Genomic DNA, 19,959 nt, shown 5'->3' on the forward strand with positions numbered 1-19,959 from the left:
GCCTGAAATGCCATGTCCAGTTATTTAAAACACACTTGTGCAATGGGAATCCTGTTGTGGTTTTAGGGACAAGATTCTTTCAATCACCTCCTGGGGGAGTGTCGAAATCATCGTTCTGCAGCCATTTTGTTCAGTCTTCCTGTGAAAATTGGCATTTGAAATAAGAAAAAGAAAATGCTTTATCTACAAATTGTATAATAGAAGCAGAAAGTGCCTGAACATCATTGACATTGTCACTGAGATTGCAACTCAGGTGGATTTTGGGAAAAGTTGGAGATTCTGGTTGATCAGAGAGGGCCTAAAGAAATTAGAGAGCTTTCCAGTAGTAGGTGGATTCTCTATAGAAGCATCATGCATTCATCCTTCGTTTAGTCCATATAACACATTTCTGTTGTACTAGTACTTTTACTCAGTATGGGTTTAAAGAAGAACAGTTAGGAATGAAGGCAAATATACACATCCCATGTGTTAAATAGCAGGTTCTTTGGTGCATGAATGAATATGTGCAACGGAGTACAGGGTAACTCATCCTTTATTTCGTGCAATGACTGTACTGGGGCGGAATGGCTGCAACTAGCCTCAATATATAGTCTAGCCCCTAGGCGGCAGCCAATAGGTTAGAATCAACCATTGGCGCCTGGATATAGCCAATTGCAGCACAGGAGACTTGTAGTTTGGGTTGCTGGAGAGCCATTAGCTGCTCCAGCAACCCTCATGGTATTCCTACAAGAGCCCAGTACATAACAGCATGATAATGCTGTAGGATCCTATCTGAACTGGTCATTAAGACTAGAGATTTATATTCTTTCAGACTCATTCTGGAGCCCATCTTCAGAGAACTTCTCTCTTTCTAGATTGTGTCTCTCCAGAAGAAGACATTGTTTCTCCAGAAGGAGACATTATGGAATGAGAGAAGTTCCCTGAGGATGGGCTGCAGCCTGAGTCCAAAAGCCTGGAGAAATAAACCTCTCATTGTCGTGACCGACTCAGATTGGATCCTGCCAGAACTATTGTGCAGTTCATCTGTGGATACTGAGTTGGCTCTGCGGTCCCAGTCTGGAGGCTCAGAGTCTAGCACAAGGGAGACACTGAAAGTCCATTGTTATATTAGAGTGTTATTCTGTATTGCCGTGCACACTTTTCTATCAGTTTTGGGTGTGTTTATTTGCAAAGCCAGTGAAGATTGCATAGGACAGGGCTTGCCAGAGGTTCTGTTTGCAGCTGCTGTTTGTAGTTCCCTTGGATAGATGTCACAGTGACATAGGGTTTCTTTCACAGTCTTTCTAGCTCTTGCATGGTTGACTTTGAGGTGTCTACTCAGACTCCAGTACCATAACAGAGTAACTGGCAAGGCATAAGGTGAACATCCATTCTGATAATGTGACCACTATCACCCCATTTCATCTGGGCTCTGATAATCTCATCATGAGCTGATTAGAACTTGATCCTTGAAGAGATACTTTTATCTTTACAAAAGAGATTCTTTGCCTACCAGAAAATACAAATCACCAGGCAATTCAGGCAAAGCGAAAGGCATTTATTAAAAGGGGGTCAAGTCTTTTTATACATACATCTGCAATATATGATACAACAGCAAGCAAGTGATCAAAGAATAAAATTCATTGATTACATGTGAGAGTTCAACAATGAGAAGCTTTGATTCTAGATATTCCACAAGTGGCAAATTTATGGGTTACATTAGTCTTTCCCAGCAGGGTTTGCACCTAACTTAAAACTTGCAAGTGTATTCAGGTGGGTTCAAGTCCATTTAAAGGGTAGAGAAACAAATGATCTGTAAAGTTTATTTGTTGTATGTAATACAACAGAAAGCAAATTATTAAAGTCAATTTTATTGTTAATATTTTTGTTTCAATATTGAATGTTTTATCTTTTTTTTCTTGATTGTAAGCCATGTAGAGTCATCTCTTGTCAAGATGTGCAGTGTATAAATAAACAAGATAAATAAAATGAAAATAATTAATTACATGTTCAGTTACATTGAACAGTGTAAAGCATTGATTTTAAATGACATTCCATAAGTGGCAAATTTATGAATTATGTTACTGTTTCTGAGCTGGGTATTCTTTTTAAAACTTTCAAGTGTATTCAAGGACTTTCAGAATACATTGTCTCTTGTTTAGTGCTCAAAAGGCAAAGTACTCCAATACCAAAAGTCTTGACCTCTTGACCATGAAAAAAAATTCTCCTGAAGATAACAAAGAGGCCTAGACTGCAATGTTACAAGTGCTAATATCACATTTTAAATGCTAATCATTGTGGTAAGTCAGTCCCTCCCACAGAGAAGGAAATATTAAAAGGGCAGAATATTATATTGCCCCAGATTGTTGGGGGCAATTAGCTGACTTTGTAATAATGCTGCTTGGGGGGGGGGGCGAAAGTCCTAATAAGCAGGCATATACATAGAATGAAGGCTATTGCTAAGCACATTTGATTTGTGCTTAGATTGTAAGCCACCCTGAGTCTTCGGAGATAGGCGGGATATAAATGGGATTAAAATAAAAAAAAATAAAAAAAATTCCTCAAAGGACTTTAAAGAGGCAGAAAAGCATGCCCAGTTTTTCTTAATAGCCCCAAGTCTCCCTCCCTCAAGCAGAAACCAGATCTGTAGAAATGCAGATGTGATAATCCATTCAGGAAGGTTGGAGGAAGACAAAGACATCTAAAATCTATATACCGCACCCAAAGTCTAGGACAGGACACAATAGGATTAACCCACAGATACCAACTCACTCCTACTGGTGACCTTTCTCATTTATCATCAGGAACACTCAAATCCAGGAAGGTCCATTGGCACTTGTACAACATCTGACCAACAACTTTAACATTGATTCCCATGGAAAGCCAAATGGTTCCCTTAATGCCAGGACATAGAAAGACATAAATGACATATTTTACTGTCTTTTCTCCTCCTCCTCCTCCTCCTCCTCCTCCTCCTCCTCCTCCTCCTCCTCCTCCTCCTTCTCCTTCTCCTTCTTCTCCTTCTCCTTTCCTCCTCCTCCTCCTCCTCCTCCTCCTCCTCCTCCTCCTCCTCCTCCTCCTCCTCCTCCTTCTCCTCCCTGGTCCCTGACCATAATCTTGTTCTATTTCGTTCTATGATTTAATTTCACTATTGCAAATAAAGAAGAGCCTATTTCCCCAATGAAGAATAGTTACATTTTAAAAAATTGAAATGCTCCAATTGTATAATCTATAGTCACACTTTTGATAAATATAATAAAAAAATGTAATTTTCAGGGATTCTGTTCTGGTTGGGTACAGTAATAGGAGAAAAGAAGCAGTCAAATGAATAAGAACAGCCACCCATCTCTTAACAGAGATAGCCAAAGACTACCAGAAATCAGAATCAACTATATCTGTGTTGAGGACTGACAGTTCACACTCATGCTGAAATTCTCTCTTGAAGATGAAATATATCAAGAGATTTTCTAAGGGATGTTGGGAGAAAGTTCTCCTGTCTCAGTCCGTGACTCATTTTCAGAGTTTAGCCCAATTTGTGACTCCTCCTGATTGACACCTGCCTGTTGACTCACTCAGAGTTTAGAGAGGTGATGTCTCTCCCTTGTGGTCATTATCCAAATCATAGTGATTTATTTGTTGTTGTGATGCTAAATCTCTAAAGACGTTTTGGATAGCTTTCAGATGTCACACAAACACAGCAATAATATGCTTTCATCTTGATATCACCTCAGAGCCTTGATGGTCAACGTCTTTGCACTGGAAAATCTTGGGGGCAGAAATGGAGAAAGAAAAATGCTGGACGGGCATTTTTGACAGGCAAAGTTTGTATTTGCTCCACTTCCCTTCAGAGACATAGCCTTGGCTGGACTCTGTCTGGATTAGGAACTCTCTGAAGCTTCTGTCTGGGAAGACGGCTCTGGTTTCTTCCAACTCTTCCTATCACTGTGTCTTCAAAGCAGACATGTTGCTGCTTCTGCTGCTATTGCTGCTCCAGGCAGTCTTGGCGAGCTTCGAAGCCAAATGCCTTCTGACTTTGAAGAAGGATGAGGTGTACCCACAGAACTATTACAGGCCAGGAGAGTTTCTTATTGGTGGCATAGTCTCTGCAACAAAGGCTGGGTTTCAATCACTAACCTTTAACAAATCTCCTTTGACTCAATTTTATGAGTAAGTCAAAGTTCCTGCACTGCATGAGAGCCACACCACTCCACTCTGATTTCTAACAAGTTCCAGTCTCATCTCTGATCTGCAAGTTTGTCTGTCTTTCTCTCTTCTCATTTCATCCCTGAGGATTCATTTCTATCCTGTGGCGGATGAGCCTGATTTGAAATTCTCAAATAAATCTATAATTAATAGAGATCTTCTATTTTTCTTGATTTTTGAAGAAGAAGCATCCTCTTTTCTTGACCTCCTATGAGCAGAGCAGGACTGTGGATGGAGAAGACAGGGTAGTTTTTCTCTTCTAGCTCTCTCTTACCCCAAAAAGTGGTGAACATGGCTACAAAAATGCAGGAACATTCTATTTTTCCTCACAGTAAATTTTTTTATTCCATCCCCCAAATCACTCAAATGAATGAATCCCAGATCAGAACTGGTTTTCCATACATGTGTGAAAGCCATTTGAGTGAATGCTAGGCATCCTAACTATACAATCACTTAAATTAAGTCTCCATTGTAGAAATATGGGCAATGTAAACTTCTCCAGAAATTAAGTACTAAATAAGAATTCAAATACTCCCTTTGTTAACATAGTTGCTCATTTTATTTGTGTGAGTATGTGTGCTTTAATGATCTTAAATTTCATAGGTCATGTTCCAAATATTAAATGTTTGGAACGTGACTTAAAATGTGAATAAACCAGAATTCTATTTATTGGGAGTTGTCCACAACAAATTAGAAAAGAGACATAATAGAGGGATTTTGCATATGGAAAGTTCAGGAAGATTATTATACTGTATGCACAATGATGGAAGAATAATGAAACTCCCACAGTGGAGGACTGGATTGTGAAAATGTCAGAATTTGAAGAAATTACAAAATATTTGTTGAAAAGATGGTTGGGAGTCAATGAAGATTCTCAGTCATCTAGATAGAGCTGTTTGAAAGTTGAGTCATGGCAACTGGATTTATTGATATTTAATGTTGGAAGTCTTTCATACATTGCTAAACTTTAGAGTTTTTCCCCCTCTTTTTAATTTTGTGCACCTTTTTTTCTTTCTCTCTTCCCTCTTTCCTTTTTTGATTAATTTTTATGTACAATTCTTTATAAATATAAATCTTTAAAAAAGAACTAGACGAATCTAATAATTATAAGATTATTTCAGACATAAGACACCTTCAGTATCTTAAAACAAAATTGAAAGACTCCAGAATTACAATCAAATAGGTGAGATATTTTCTGGAGATTTGAAAAAATCCATCAGGTAAACTAGATGCTCCCAAACCTCTCAGACCCGGGATTAAAAATATTATTGTTCATAAAGATTAATAATAAGTTGTTCCCACTGATTATTTTCTAATATACTCATACTTTCAGGAGAGCAGGCACAGAGTACTGGAAAATGCTATCCTTCCTTTTTGCCATCCAGGAGATCAATCAGAACCCCAACATTTCATTCAATGTCACCCTGGGTTACAACATCTATGACAATTATTTCAGTGCACAAATGACCTCAGAGGCTTTGCTGGACCTGCTTTCAAAGGGGGAGGCCAATGTTCCCAACTACAGCTGTGGAAGGCAGAGAAACACAGTGGCTGTTCTTGAAGGGGCTGATACTGACATCTCCATCCAGATTTCAACTATGTTGGGAATCTACAAAATCCCACAGGTGTGTGTTTACTACAAAGACCATTTTTAGTCATGCAACTTTCAATCAGATGTCCTCTCTTACAAATGAAAAAAACAAAGTTGGTTTATGAGAATTGGATGAATCTATCAAATGGGAGAAGGATCCGAGGAGACACATCCCTTCCTGGCACACTCCTAATGCAGATTGTGCATCTCTGCTGGGTATTTGCAAGAACAAAATGCTGCACTGAAGTGAGAGGAGAAGCAACGTGAGAGAGAGGAATCATCGGAGAAGTAAATACTTTACTTTTTTTTTCTCCTTTTCAGATCAATTACAGTTTTATTTCCCAAATCCTGAGTGATAAAACTCAGCTTCCTTTCTTCTACCCAGTGTTCCCTGCTGAAACAGTCCAGTACCCAGGGATGGTGAAGCTGGTCCTCCATTTCAGGTGGACCTTGGTGGGTCTCCTGGTTCCAGAGACTGAGAATGGACAAAGGTTCATGAGGACATTGACCTCTATGCTGGTCAGGAATGGCATCTGCCCCGTTTTATCACAAACCTTTCCCCTGACTTCTAAGGAATTCTTCATAGACTGGCATTTATACCTCAACTGGAGAAAAGTGAATGTCTTTATGTATGGTGCCGACATGAATACATTCAATGTAGGGGTTTTAATTATGCATTATATATTTGGAACACTTACTGAACCTCTTAAAGGAAAAATCCTGATCACCACTGTCCGCTGGGACTTCACAATTTATTTGAAAGATAACTACTTTCCCACTCAATACATTCATAGTATTCTTTTCTTTCTTACGAAGAGAAATCAAATGGCAAAGTATGGCGGTTACCAGCATTTTACTTCTTTCATGATTCATTTTGCAAAGAACTCCTTCCTGTGTTCCTACAACAAGGATGCCTTTTCTGTGAAAGTCTGGAGACGGTGCAGGGAGAGAGAAGAACTGGAATCTTTGAGGAAAGAGGAGAAGGATCCGATCCTGGCTCTGGACAGCTATTTCATTTACAACACAATCTGGGCTGTGGCACAGGCCATAAATGCTGTTTATTTATCCAGTTCCAGGAGGACAGTTAAAGGTGTTAACAACATGAAAACTCCAATGCTGAAGTCATGGCAGGTATTTCTTTTCTATTGCACTGCTGTCCATTTTATTTTTATTCATGTGTTCTGTACCAGCCTGCTACCGGCCCTGCAGAAAAGGCAGGGACAACCCGTTTTACAAGAAGGCAAGAGGCTGGAACTAAGCCTGCCAAATTTATGGGCACAAAAGCAAACAGAACAAGACACGAACCATGAAACAGGAGCTATTCAAACGGTTGCCTTCAGCAAACCAGCCCTCCCACGCATTCCCCTTTTAAACAGTTCAGGGCGTGGCTTCTCTCTGCCTCCTTCCGAGGTGCCCCATTGCCTTCCTCTGTTTACTCCTGATTGACTGCCTCCTGCATCGGGCGTCCTTGAACAGGGCCAGCTGTGGGTCATCTTCATCCACGCTGTCAGGCTCACACAGCTGGGTCTGCATCGTAACCAGATGGGAGGGGCCTGGCTGAGGGCTCTCATCAGCAACCTCTCCAACACCCCCCCTCCTCCTCTGAATTGTCTGACCCAACTGCCGAACCCACAGGCTGACCCTGAATCACAACATCATGTATTTATTAATTAAATTAATTGACCCCCCATCTTATCACAGGACAACGCATTGCAATTGAGAATCAATTTTACCATTGTAAGCTGGGCTACTACTCTGACAATAGTAGTAATTTATACTGAATATTTATTTTTTATTTTATTTTAATTCCATTTATATCCCACCCTTCTCCAAAGACTCAGGGCGGCTTACAAGCTTAGCAGTAGCCTTCATTCTATGTATACGCCTGCTTGTTAGGGCTTTCACACACACCCCAAGCGGCATTATTACAAAGTCAGCTTATTGCCCCCAACAATCTGGGTCCTCATTTTACCTACCTCGGAAGGATGGAAGGCTGAGTCAACCTTGAGCCTGGTGGGATGCGAACCTGCACTAATTGCAGGCAGCTGGTGTTACTTAAGGAGGCTTTAGCCCACTGCTCCACCAAGGCTCTATATAATATATATATAAAATATAAAAAATAAATTGAATCCCAACTTCCAATTTCACTCCCTTTTGCACTTCTTTCATTTATTTTCCTTTTATACTCCTTTTAAATAGCTTCTTGGTAAATATATTGTTTTGCCGCCACACCTTTCTTAGATTCTTTTTTGTACAAGCAGGAGCACTACTGTGCCCCCCACAGTTGAAAAGAAGTTTGCTGCAAATATTAGGCAGTCTAACACTTCTGACCCCTTCACCTCTTGGGTTGTCCCTCTGTTCCAGGACAACCTTGGCTCAGAGTGGGTCTCATTTCTTGACTTAAAAACCCCTTCCTCTGTTCAAAACTCTCAGTAGCATCAGAGGCATCAAAGGGTCTCACTAAGCAGCAACATACTGTACAGAGAAACATTTTTGGGCCGAGAAGCTAAGCAGGCTGGGGGCAGGTCAGAAAATGAAGGGTTGCACTGGGAAAAGTGTAGAAGCAGCAAGAGTGATGAAAGTTCATAAAATATTCCATAGAGGTTCCATAAAATTGCAAGGTGGTACCCTTAACTAGTTAGAAAGATCCTATTTCACATTGAAGAACTGGGGTGTCTTCTCCATGCCAAGTGATCCATCTTCACTCAATGCAGAGTTTCACAAGCACAATGTACTAATACAGCAAAGGCCCCCATAGTCATCCTCAAGGTGAGGAGAGATTTTTCTCTTAGTGATCTGCCCATTGACCTGCAAATCAGTTGTTTACAGCACTGTTTCTGTGTGGGTCCTTTGTTTTCACTTTGGTCTTCCTTGGTAGAATTCCTTCAGTGGGCTTGAGCACAACATCCATTTCCTTTAGGATTTTAATTTTGGATCTCATTAATGGGAGTTTGATTCCATCAAACTAAGCTCACCCTGGCTGTTTTCTTTTCCTATACTTTTCATTGGTTTTCCAAATTCTGCAGTGACCATTATGAATGGGAAGAGATAAAGGGCACCATTCTTGTTTTCAAATAATTCTTGATCCTTCTAATGAAATGTTTATGGTATATTCCATAGCACAGATCCTTCAGTGCAGCCCAAGACTCTTGCAGTAGAGTCTTGCAGTAGAGCAAGGGTGTCAAACTCAATTTCATTGAGGGCCGCATCAGCATTGTGGTTGCCCTCAGGGGGCTGGGTGGGTGTGGCCTGGGTGGGTGTGGCCTACTGGGTGGGCATGGCCAGAGTGTGTATGGCCTACTGGGTGGGCGTGGCCAGCTCTACACCGTTCTCATCAAGGGTGCCTATGGGGGCCTGGGCAGAAGTGGGACAGATCTGAGGGTCTCTGGCAGGAGGAGGGTCTCTGGGCCAGGGCCAAGGCAGTGGGTGCCGCTCCCTCACTGTTTCCAGGATGGCTTTGTGGGCCACATGAAACCACTTCGCGGGCCGGATCTGGCCCCTGGGCCTTGTGTTTGACATGTCTACAGTAGAGCTTTGTCTGTCCTGTGTAATACTGTCCATTTTCTCTTCCATTCCAGCTTCATTCTTTCCTTCAAACCTCTCAATTTTATAATAATTCCATCAATGGGGTATATTTGGATGAGAATGGAGAGCTGGTAGCAGATCTGGACATTGTAACCACAATGATTTTCTCCAATATGTCTGTTAGCAAAGTAACACTTGGGAGTCTAGAAAGACTGGGATCCTTGGATTTCAAGTTCATAATCTACAAGAATGTTACTGCAAAGATGGAAGTGCTGAACAAGGTGGGGAAAAGACTTTATTGTATCTTTTCTGGTAGTCTTACCAAGAGGCTTGAAGAGTTGGGGCAGGGACAGTCATCTCAATTATCCTAGAGGGGAAACAGATGTTCAGGGATCTATGAGAAAAATATCCTTAACTATCCCTGTTAACTGTCTGTCAGTCTTCTGCAAGGGAGCTAGGTAAAAGTAAAGGTAAAGGTTCCCCCACACATGCGTGCTAGTCATTTCCAACTCTAGGGGCCGGTGCTCATCTCCTTTTCAAAGCTGAAGAGCCAGCCCTTGTCTGAGGACATCTCTGTGGTCATGTGGCTGGCATGACTAGATGCCAAAGGCGCACGGAACGCTGTTACCTTCCCACCGTAGTGGTCCCTATTTTTCTACTTGCATTTTTACGTGCTTTCGAACTGCTAGGTTGGCAGAAGCTGGGATGAGTAACAGGCGTTCACTCTGTTACACGGCACTCGGGATTCGACCCGCCAAGCTGCCGACCTTCTGATTGACAAGCTCAGCATCCTAACCCGCTGAGCCACCACGTCTCTTCAAGGGAGCTAGAGCTAGATTTAAATCATGAGACAATTGATTTTTTCCAAAGCAAAAATCCATTCAACTTTCTCTTGAGTAGGTACATTGAGAATTTAAAAATTGGGCTGTGGAAAAACATTAGAAGAGAAGATAAATAGTCAAACAGCAAGCAGCCAAATAAGTTTGATGAGCATTAGGATTTTTGCAGGCTTCATATTTAGCAAATGTAAGTCTGGAACTGGGGATGCCCAACATTTTCTTTTTATTTCCTTTAGCATATACAATAATTCATGTTATGGATGCTATTTCTTTCCCCCTCTCTCTGCTTAGCCCCTGCCCCCTTCCAGGTGTGTGGAAAACTGCCCTGCTGGGTTCATGAAGGTGGCTCAGGAAGGGAAGCCCATTTGCTGCTACAATTGTCATCCTTGTGCAGAAGGATCCATCTCCACCATAGAAGGTGGGTGACAGCAGGAGAAAGGGGCAGACTTTGGAGAGGACCAGAGATCCTGAGATTTTCCACGAATGTGCATTTTGAAAGGCTTGACCAGAGTGGGTCCCACCTCTTTGAGTCTTTATCAAGATGGATATTTATGTCATAGTGAATTATAAGAAATGATCTTGGAGATTAATTTGTTATATAGGTCAAGCAATCGGGGATCTTCTAGATCTTGGATAAAGATACAGGATGTCTGAGTTGAATATTGTGTGAGAGATGACATCTCTTGCCCTTTCTCTTTTACAACACATGCTCCATGATTCAAATTACTATTTAAATCATTGCTTTCAATAGTGAGATTTTCCAGATTCCAGAATATAATGATTGAATTTTGGATATTTATAGGAGGATTGATCAGATTCTTGCAAGTGTTCATGTCTAATGTGTATCTTGTGGGCAGCCACAGTTTCAAGTTGCAGCCACCTGCCTTAAATCAAAGGATGTATTTCTTTGCTAAGGGACTCTCATAGACTGTTTTTGCTGTGCTCTTCATTTTAATTGATGTGGTCAATAGACTGGGCAGCCTTATGTAATAATCCTTTGACTGTTCCATCTGTATTTGTTGTTAGCTGCGAAGTTGTGCCTGACCCATCGCGACCCTATGGACAATGTTCCTCCAGGCCTTCCTGTCCTCTACCATCTTCTGGAGTCCATTTAAGCTCACGCCTATTGCTTCAGTGACTCCATCCAGCCACCTCATTCTCTGTCGTCCCCTTCTTCTATTGCCCTCAATCTTTCCCAGCATTAGGCTCTTCTCCAGTGAATCCTTCCTTCTCATTAGGTGGTCAAAGTATTTGAGTTTCAACTTCAGGATCTGGCCTTCTAAAGAGCAGTCAGGGTTCATCTCCTCTAGGACTGACCGGTTTGATCGCCTTGCAGTCCAAGGGACTTGCAGGGGTCTTCTCCAGCACCAGAGTTCAAAGGCCTCAATTCTTTGGCGCTCAGCCTTTTTTATGGTCCAGCTTTCACAGCCATACATTGCAACTGGGAAGACCATAGCCTTGACTATATGCACTTTTGTTGACAGGGTGATGTCTCTGCTTTTTAGTGTACTGTCTAGATTTGCCATGGCTTTCCTCCCGAGGAGCAAGTGGCTTTTAATTTCTTGGCTACAGTCCCCATCCGCAGTGATCTTGGAGCCGAGGAAAATAAAGTCTGTCTCCATTTCTTCCCCATCTATTTGCCAGGAATTGAGAGGGCCGGATGCCATGAACTTGGTTTTCTTAATGTTAAGTTTCAACCCATGTTTTGCACTCTCCTTCTTCACCTGCAACACGAGGCTCTTTAGTTCTTCTTCACTTTCTGCCATTAGAGTGGTATCATCTACATATCTTAGGTTGTTGATATTTCTTCCAGAAATCTTAATTCCAACTTTTGATTCATCTAGCCCTGCCTTTCTCATGATGTGCTTTGCATATAGGTTAAATAGGCAGGGCGACAGTATACAGCCTTGCCGAACTCCTTTCCCAATTTTGAACCAATCAGTGGTTCCGTGTCCAGTTCTTGCTTCTTGGCCCATATATAGGTTTCTCAAGAGACAAATAAGTTGGTCTGGTATGCCCATCGCTTTAAGAACTTGCCACAGTTTTTTATGATCCACACAATCAAAGGTTTTAGCATAGTCAATGAAGCAGAAGTAGATGTTTTTCTGGAACTCCCTAGCTTTCTCCATGATCCAGCGTATGTTTGGCAATTTGATCTCTAGTTCCTCTGCCTCTTCGAAATCCTGCCTGTACTTCTGGTAGTTCTCGATCCACATACTGCTGGAGTCTTGCTTGTAGGATTTTAAGCATAACTTTACTAGCATGAGAAATGAGTGCAATGATACGATAGTTTGAACATTCTTTGGCACTGCCTTTCTTTGGAATTGGAATGTAAACTGATCTTTTCCAATCCTGTGGCCACTGTTGAGTTTTCCAAATTTGCTGGCAAATTGAGTGTAGCACTTTTACTGCATCGTCTTTTAAGATTTTGAATAGCTCAGCTGGAATACTGTCACCTCCACTAGCTTTGTTGTTGCTCAGCTTTTCTAAGGCCCACTTCACTTCACATTCTAGGATGTCTGGCTTGAGGTCAGTGACCACCTCATTGTGATTGTCAGGGACATTAAACTTATTCTTCTTCTGTGTAATTTTGCCACCTCTTCTTAATCTCTTCTGCCTCTGTTACATCCCTGCCATTTTGGTCCTTTATCATGCCCATTTTTGCGTTAAATGTTCCCTTCGTCTCTCTAATTTTCTTGAAAAGATCTCTGGTCCTCTCTATTCTATTGTTTTCTTCTATTTCTTTGTACTGTTCATTTAAGAAGGCATTCTTATCTCTTCTAGCTATTCTCTGGAATTCTGCATTCAATTGGGCGTATCTTTCTTTTTCTCCCTTGCCTTTTACTTCCCTCCTTTCCTCAGCTATTTGCAAAGCTTCCTCAGACAGCCATTTTGCTTTCTTGCATTTCTTTTTCTTTGGGATGGTTTTGGTTGCTACCTGTTCTACAATGTTGGGAACCTCAGTCCATAGTTCTTCAGGCACTCTGTCTATCAGATCTAATTCCTTAAATCTATTTGTCACCTCTACTGTATATTCAACAGGGATATGATTTAATTCATACCTGACTGGCCTAGCGCTTTTCCCTACTTTCTTTAATTTAATCCTAAACTTTGCAAGGAGAAGCTCATGGTCTGAGCCACAGTCAGCTCCTGATCTTGTTTTTACTGACTGTATAGAGCTTCTCCACCTTTGGCTGCAGAGCATATAGTCAATCTGATTTCTGTGTTGACCGTCTGGTGATGTCCATGTGTAAAGCCGTCTCTTGGGTTGTTGGAAAAGAGTGTTTGCTATGACCATCGTATTCTCTTGACAAAATTCTATCAGCCTGTGCCCTGCTTCATTTTGTACTCCAAGGCCAAACTTTCCTGTTATTCTGGTTATCTTTTGGCTTCCTACATTAGCATTCCAATCCCCCATGATGATAAGGACATCATTTTTGGTGTTAGTTCTATAAGGTGCTGTAGGGCTTCATAGAACTGGTCAATTTCATCCTCTTCAGCACTGGTGGTTGGGGCATAGACTTGGACTACTGTGATATTGAATGGTTTGCCTTGGATTCGAACTGAGATCATTCTGTCATTTTGGGGATTGTATCCCAGTATTGCTTTTCCTACTCTTTTATTGACTATGAAGGCTACTCCATTTCTTCTGAGGGATTCTTGCCCGCAGTAGTATACCTGATGGTCATCTGAATTAAATTCACCCATTCCTGTCCATTTTAGATCGCTGATACCTAAGATGTCGATGTTTAGTCTTGTCATCTCTTGTTTGACCGCATCCAGCTTTCCTTGATTCATGGATCTTACATTCCAGGTTCCTATGGAGAAAAAATCTTTACAGCATCGGACTTTCCTTTCACCACCAGACACATCCACAGCTGAGCGTCCTTTTGACTTTGGCCCAGTCACTTCATTCTTTCTGGCGCTACTAGTACTAGCCCTCTGCTCTTCTCCAGTAGCGTATTGGATGCCTTCCGACCTGAGGGGCTCATCTTCCAGCGTCATATCCTTTTGCCTTTTGGTACTGTCCATAGGGTTTTCATGGCAAAGATACTGGAGTGGTTTGCCATTTCCTTCTCCAGTGGATCATGTTTTGTCAGAACTCTCTGCTATGACCTGTCCGTGTTGGGTGACCCTGCAAGGCATAGCTCATATCTTCATTGAATTACGCAAGCTCCTTCACCATGACAAGGCAGTAATCCATGAAGGGGTATGATTTTCTAGATGGAGAGAAATGAAGAAACACATTGTCTTCACCTTTACACATCTTTATAGCTATCCACACCAAAAACTATTTTGTGCAAACAATGCATTTTATTAAATGACATGTTAAAGGGAGATCCAACTCTTGCTCTTTTTCAGATGCAGAGAAATGTACCAAATGTCCAGAAGATCAACATTCAAACACCAAAAGAGTTCACTGTATTCCCAGATTTAAAAGCTATCTTTCTTATAAGGAAAATCTGGGGATCCTCCTGACTTCCATTGCTTTATTCCTCTCTTTAACCACAGGCTTTGGCTTGGGGATCTTCATTAAATTCATGGAAACACCAATTGTCAAAGCCAACAACCGTGACCTCTCCTATATCCTCCTAGTCTCCCTCCTACTTTCCATCTTGACCTCATTTCTGTTCATTGGCCAGCCAAGTCATGTGACCTGCTTCCTCCAACAAACAGCCTTCAGTGTTGTCTTCTCAACTGCCATTTCTTCAATCTTGGCCAAAACAATCACAGTAGTGTTAGCCTTCTTGGCCACAAAACCAGGGAATAAAGTGCAGAGATGGTTGGGGAAGAGCTTGGGCAACTCCATTGTCCTTTCTTGTTCTGGCCTTCAAGTTGTCATCTGCAGCATCTGGTTGGGAACTTTTCCTCCATTCCCTGACTCTGACCTGCACTCTCAACCTAGAGAGATCATCCTACAATGCAATGAAGGCTCTGTTGCCATGTTTTATGTTGCTCTCGGGTACATGGGCTTTCTGTCAGTTGTCTGCTTCACAGTGGCTTTCCTGGCCAGGAATCTCCCTGGGGCCTTCAATGAAGCCAAGCTGATCTCCTTCAGCATGCTGGTCTTCTGCAGTGTCTGGGTTTCCTTTGTGCCTGCCTACCTGAGCACCAAGGGGAAATACACGGTGGCTGTTCAGGTCTTCTCCATCTTGGCTTCCAGTGCTGGATTGCTGGGCTGCATCTTCAGCCCGAAGTGCTTTATTATTATTTTTAGGCCAGATCTGAATACCAAAGAACATTTGATATCAAAATAAAATTGAAAAATGACTTTTACAAACCTATTATTTTCCAGAAAATGCCATTTAGTAGGCTTGATTAACAGGTTTTGATCATTTAATGTTTGTTTGGTTGTTTATTTATTTATTAAACCTAAATGCTGCCCATCTTGGCTAGGGATGATTCTAGGCAGTTTACAATCAAGACAAAAGAAAACAAAAGGTTAAAATAATTAATAGTAGAACTAATGTTGATTTAAAATTGACAAATACGAGAGCAAGATGCACAAGGGGAAGGGGAATTCTTCTCATTCCTAATTTATATTCTTCTATATTCCTAAAGAAACCAATAGCAATACCTCAAGTCTCATTTTTAGTCATAATCTTGTGGGTGAAATCAGTTTCCAGATGAATGGGACTGTTTAGTAGGCAAATGGAGACATAAGGAATGTGGCCTTATAGCTCACAGTGACCTCTGGGAAGTTTTATCAGAACATTCCTATAACAACCCTTGACTCTGATGATGCAAATGTTTCTTATAACCAGTGTTTTTTTTTGTAAAAGAAAAAGGTGCCGGAACTCACACATGTCATACAACCCACCTTGCCTACCCTACAAGGTTCCATCCAAAAAAGGTGCCGGAACTCCGTTCTGAGCGTTCTATGAGAAAAAAAAAACCTGCTTATAACTAAGACCATTTTTAACAGAAAGGCAAGAAGTAACCTGAGATTTATTATGCTGTTATTTATGAAGACATAAACATGAATATTTTTCTCCCTTTTTACATCATTCCCCTTTTCCCATCATTCTGAAATGTGTGTGTGTGTGTGTGTGTGTGTGTGTGTACATTCAAATTCAAAGAGTTAAATGCTGAGTACGGCCTGTCAGCCAGCTACGAATCCATTTGGTGATGATGCTATCTAACCCACATTTTTCTATCTTATCAAGTAGTAGGTTGTGATCTACTTTATCAAATGCCTTACTGAAGTCCAAGTAAATTACATCTACAGCATTCCTCCAGTCCACTAATTTTGTCACTGGGTCAAAGAATGTAATAAGATTTGTCTGGCATGATCTGTTTTTGACAAACCCATGTTGGCTTTTAGTGATAACTTTGTTTGCATCAAGGTGTTCGCTGATTTGTTGTTTGATTATCTTTTCCAGAATCTTCCCAGGTATTGAGGTCAGGCTGATAGGTCTGTAGTTTCCTGGATCTATTTTTTCCCCTTTTTTGAAGATGGGAACTACATCAGCTCTCTTCCAGTCCTCTGGTAGTTCCCCAGTGCTCCAGGATCTTTGAAAAATATAGTACAGTGGTTCTGAGATTTGAACTCATCTAGGCTGGACAGGTGCTCACTTACCATTTTCTTGCCTATCTTAACTTGCATTTCTATTCTGTTTTTTATGGCACTGGTTTTGGTAGGTTGGACTGTTTTTTCCCTTTGTGTAAAGACAGATGCAAAAGATGAGTTAAATAGTTCTGCTTTCTCCCTGTTGCTTCTCACCTTCTTGCCACTTTCACCCACTAATGGGTGCCTTAGTTACCCTAGTACCGTTCTGTTCGCCCTCAGAGGTGCCCCCCCCATCCTGGGTGCAACCTGCCTTATTTTCCACTCTGCCTCTTGATGAAGGGCCCGATTGTTGGGACCCTGAGAGATGGCTGGGCAGGAACAGGGTTTAAATTTAATAAGAGGCCCCTGGTTACTTTTATAGCAAAATTTTTTGTGGGGTTAGGGAGGGGGGAGGGTCATGGTTGGTTGGAAATGGGGGGTATTCCACCAACCGTTGTTCAGGCCAGGCCTGGGACAGATCGCGTAGGGGGGGAGCCGGGGTTAGTTGCCTCCGGAGCTCCAGAGCGGGTCGTGGGATTACCGATTCCCACAACGTTAGGGAATGGCAGCAGGTGTATGAATAGAGGGCCGTATCGATATCCGGGAGGGCATCCCCGCTATCTACAAGCGGTGAGGCGCTCCGACCCTCTGTCTTCACCCCAAGGCCCCGGGAACGAGGATGTGCAGCCACCTGAGCTCCGGCTGGTGTACCTGAACGCCAGGTCCATCGTTAATAAGGCTTCTCTCGTCCGGGATCTGGTCGAGGGTGAGCATGCGGACCTGGTTTGCATCACGGAGACCTGGTTGGGCCCAGAGGGTGGTATCCCCCTGGTTGATCTTTGCCCACCAGGCTTCCGGGTGCTATACCAGCCTCGGACTCAGGGTAGGGGTGGGGGAGTGGCTGTGGTTATGAGGGAGACCTTATGTCTGCAGGAGGCCACCGTTCTTCAGATAGTCGGGTGTGAATCTCTCTTACTGAGGTGTGGTCCTAGGGCACAGTTGGGCTTGCTGCTGGTGTACCTTTCACCTAGTCGCGCAGCAGCAGCCCTGCCTGAGCTTCTCGATATCCTCTCGGGGCTAGTGATTGAGTTCCCCAAACTCATGGTTTTGGGTGACTTCAATCTACCATCCCTGGGAGGATCATCCGAGTTAGCTCGGGAGTTCATGGCTTCCATGACGGCCATGGACCTGACGCAAGTAATTCATGGACTGACTCATGTGGGAGGTCACACCCTGGATTTGGTTTTTCTATCTGGACGGTGGTTAGATGATCTTGGTGGGGGCTCCCCAATTGTTATGCCCCTGTCATGGAGCGATCATCATCTCCTGCGGCTGGTCTTCTGTTTTGCCACTCCCCACCGTGGGTGTGTTGAGCCAACTAGATGGTTCCGCCCCAGGCGCTTAATGGACCCTGAGAGGTTCCAGGCAGCGCTGGGGCCCCCACCTGCCTCCTCTGCTCATAGCTCGGCAGATGCCTTAGTGGAAGCCTGGGAAAGGACGGCCACGGAGGTACTTGACCGAGTTGTACCTTTGCGGCCCCTGACCCAGTGGGCTCCATGGTTCTCCGCGGAGCTCTGGGAGACGAAGCATCGGAGACGGGGCCTGGAGAGCGGTTGGAGGTCCAGCCGATCTGAATCCGACCGATTGCGACTAAGAACCCATATTAGGTCTTATCTCGCAGCGATAAGGGTGGCGAGGTCTAATTACTTCGCTACCCTTATCGCGTCCAGAGATAATCGCCCGGCCGCCCTGTTTAGGGTGACCCACTCCCTCCTTAATCAGGAGGTGAGTGAGGAACCCTTGCAGGGGCGTGCCGAGGAGTTTAGTCAACATCTGTTGGACAAAATCGCTCAGATTCGGACCGGTTTGGACTCCGACTGGGCAGAGTCTGACGATCAGGACACGGCGGTATTGTCAATGTTATCTGGGAGGAGTTCGATCCTGTGACTCCGGAGGAAGTGGACAGGATTATGGGGAGGCTGAGCTCCACCACATGTTTATTGGACCCGTGCCTTTCCTGGCTGGTTTATGCAGCCCGGGAGGGGACACGAGGCTGGTTCCAGGCGGTTATATCTGCCTCTTTGAGTGAGGTTAGTTTCCCCGCCGCCTTGAAGGAGGCGGTGGTGAGACCTCTCCTCAAGAAACCTGCCTTGGACCCAGCTGTGTTACATAACTTTCTTCCGGTCTCCAACCTTCGCTTTCTTGCGAAGGTTGTTGAGAGTGTGTTGGCGCATCAGCTCCCTCTGGTTCTGGATGAAGTGGATTATCTAGACCCGGGTACAGCACGGAGACGGCATTGGTCGCTCTGGTGAATGATCTCTGGAGGGCTCGGGACAGGGGATATTCCTCTGTCCTAGTCCTATTAGATCTCTCAGTGGCTTTCGATACTATCAACCATGGTATCTTGCTGTGGCGTCTCAGGGGATTGGGAGTGGGAGGCACGGTTCTTCAGTGGTTCTCCTCCTATCTCCTGGGACATTCACAGTCGGTGTTGGCAGGGAGGCAGAGGTCGACCGCGAGGCCTCTCACTTGTGGAGTTCCTCAGGGGTCGGTCCTCTTGCCTCTTCTGTTCAACATCTACATGAAACCGCTGGGTGAGATCATTCGTGGTTTTGGAGTTGGGTATCATCAATATGCTGATGATACCCAGCTTTTCATTTCGACCCCAAACCACCCCAGTGATGCCCTCGACGTGATGTCCCGCTGCCTGGAGGCGGTTTGGGTCTCGATGGGGAGAAACAGGCTTTGACTCAACCCTGACAAGACTGTGCGTACCGGCATCTCGGGATATTCAGGATATCCCATCCCTCTCTATGGGGGGTGAGTTATTACCCCCCATAGATAGGGCTCGCAACTTGGGAGTCCTCCTAGATTCACAGCTTTCTTTAGAAGACCATATAGTAGCTGTGACTAGGGGGGCCTTCGCCCAGGTTTGCCTGGTGCGCCAGTTGCAGCCCTATCTAGACCGGGATGCCTTACGTACGGTCACTCACATGCTCGTGACCTCTCGTCTGGACTACTGCAACGCTCTCTACATGGGGCTACCCTTTAAGACTACTCGGAGGCTCCAGCTGGTACAGAATGCAGCCGCGAGAGTTGTGTTGGGAGTTTCCCGACACTCCCATGTTACACCTCTGCTCCGTGAGCTGCATTGGCTTCCAGTTGTCTTCCGGGTGAGATTCAAGGTGTTGGTAATGACCTACAAAGCCCTACATGGCATGGGTCCGGAATACCTTGGGGAGCACCTGACCTCCGCTCCTTGTGGCGCGATC

At 43.6% G+C, this 19,959-nt stretch overlaps 1 protein-coding gene and 1 long non-coding RNA gene across 2 annotated transcripts in view; one reads left to right on the forward strand and one right to left on the reverse strand.

Moving 5' to 3' along the window:
* The window catches only part of LOC310635946, an 871,275-nt gene that overhangs the window by 471,858 nt on the left and 379,458 nt on the right, over window positions 1-19,959 (reverse strand). The gene's annotated exons all lie outside the window — the stretch shown is intronic.
* The window catches only part of LOC310633278 (vomeronasal type-2 receptor 26-like), a gene marked incomplete at both ends in the record, with an annotated part of 45,177 nt that continues 29,158 nt past the window's right edge, over window positions 3,941-19,959 (forward strand). Inside the window, 5 exons of the mRNA XM_083350978.1 lie at window positions 3,941-4,029; window positions 5,516-5,807; window positions 6,095-6,292; window positions 9,352-9,579; window positions 10,429-10,555. Of these exons, the coding sequence (XP_083207104.1) occupies window positions 3,941-4,029; window positions 5,516-5,807; window positions 6,095-6,292; window positions 9,352-9,579; window positions 10,429-10,555 (934 nt within the window). The remainder of the gene's footprint in view (window positions 4,030-5,515; window positions 5,808-6,094; window positions 6,293-9,351; window positions 9,580-10,428; window positions 10,556-19,959) is intronic.

Source organism: Vipera ursinii (genome assembly GCF_947247035.1).
Source record: "Vipera ursinii genome assembly, chromosome: 2".
Classification (NCBI taxonomy): Eukaryota; Metazoa; Chordata; class Lepidosauria; order Squamata; family Viperidae; genus Vipera; species Vipera ursinii.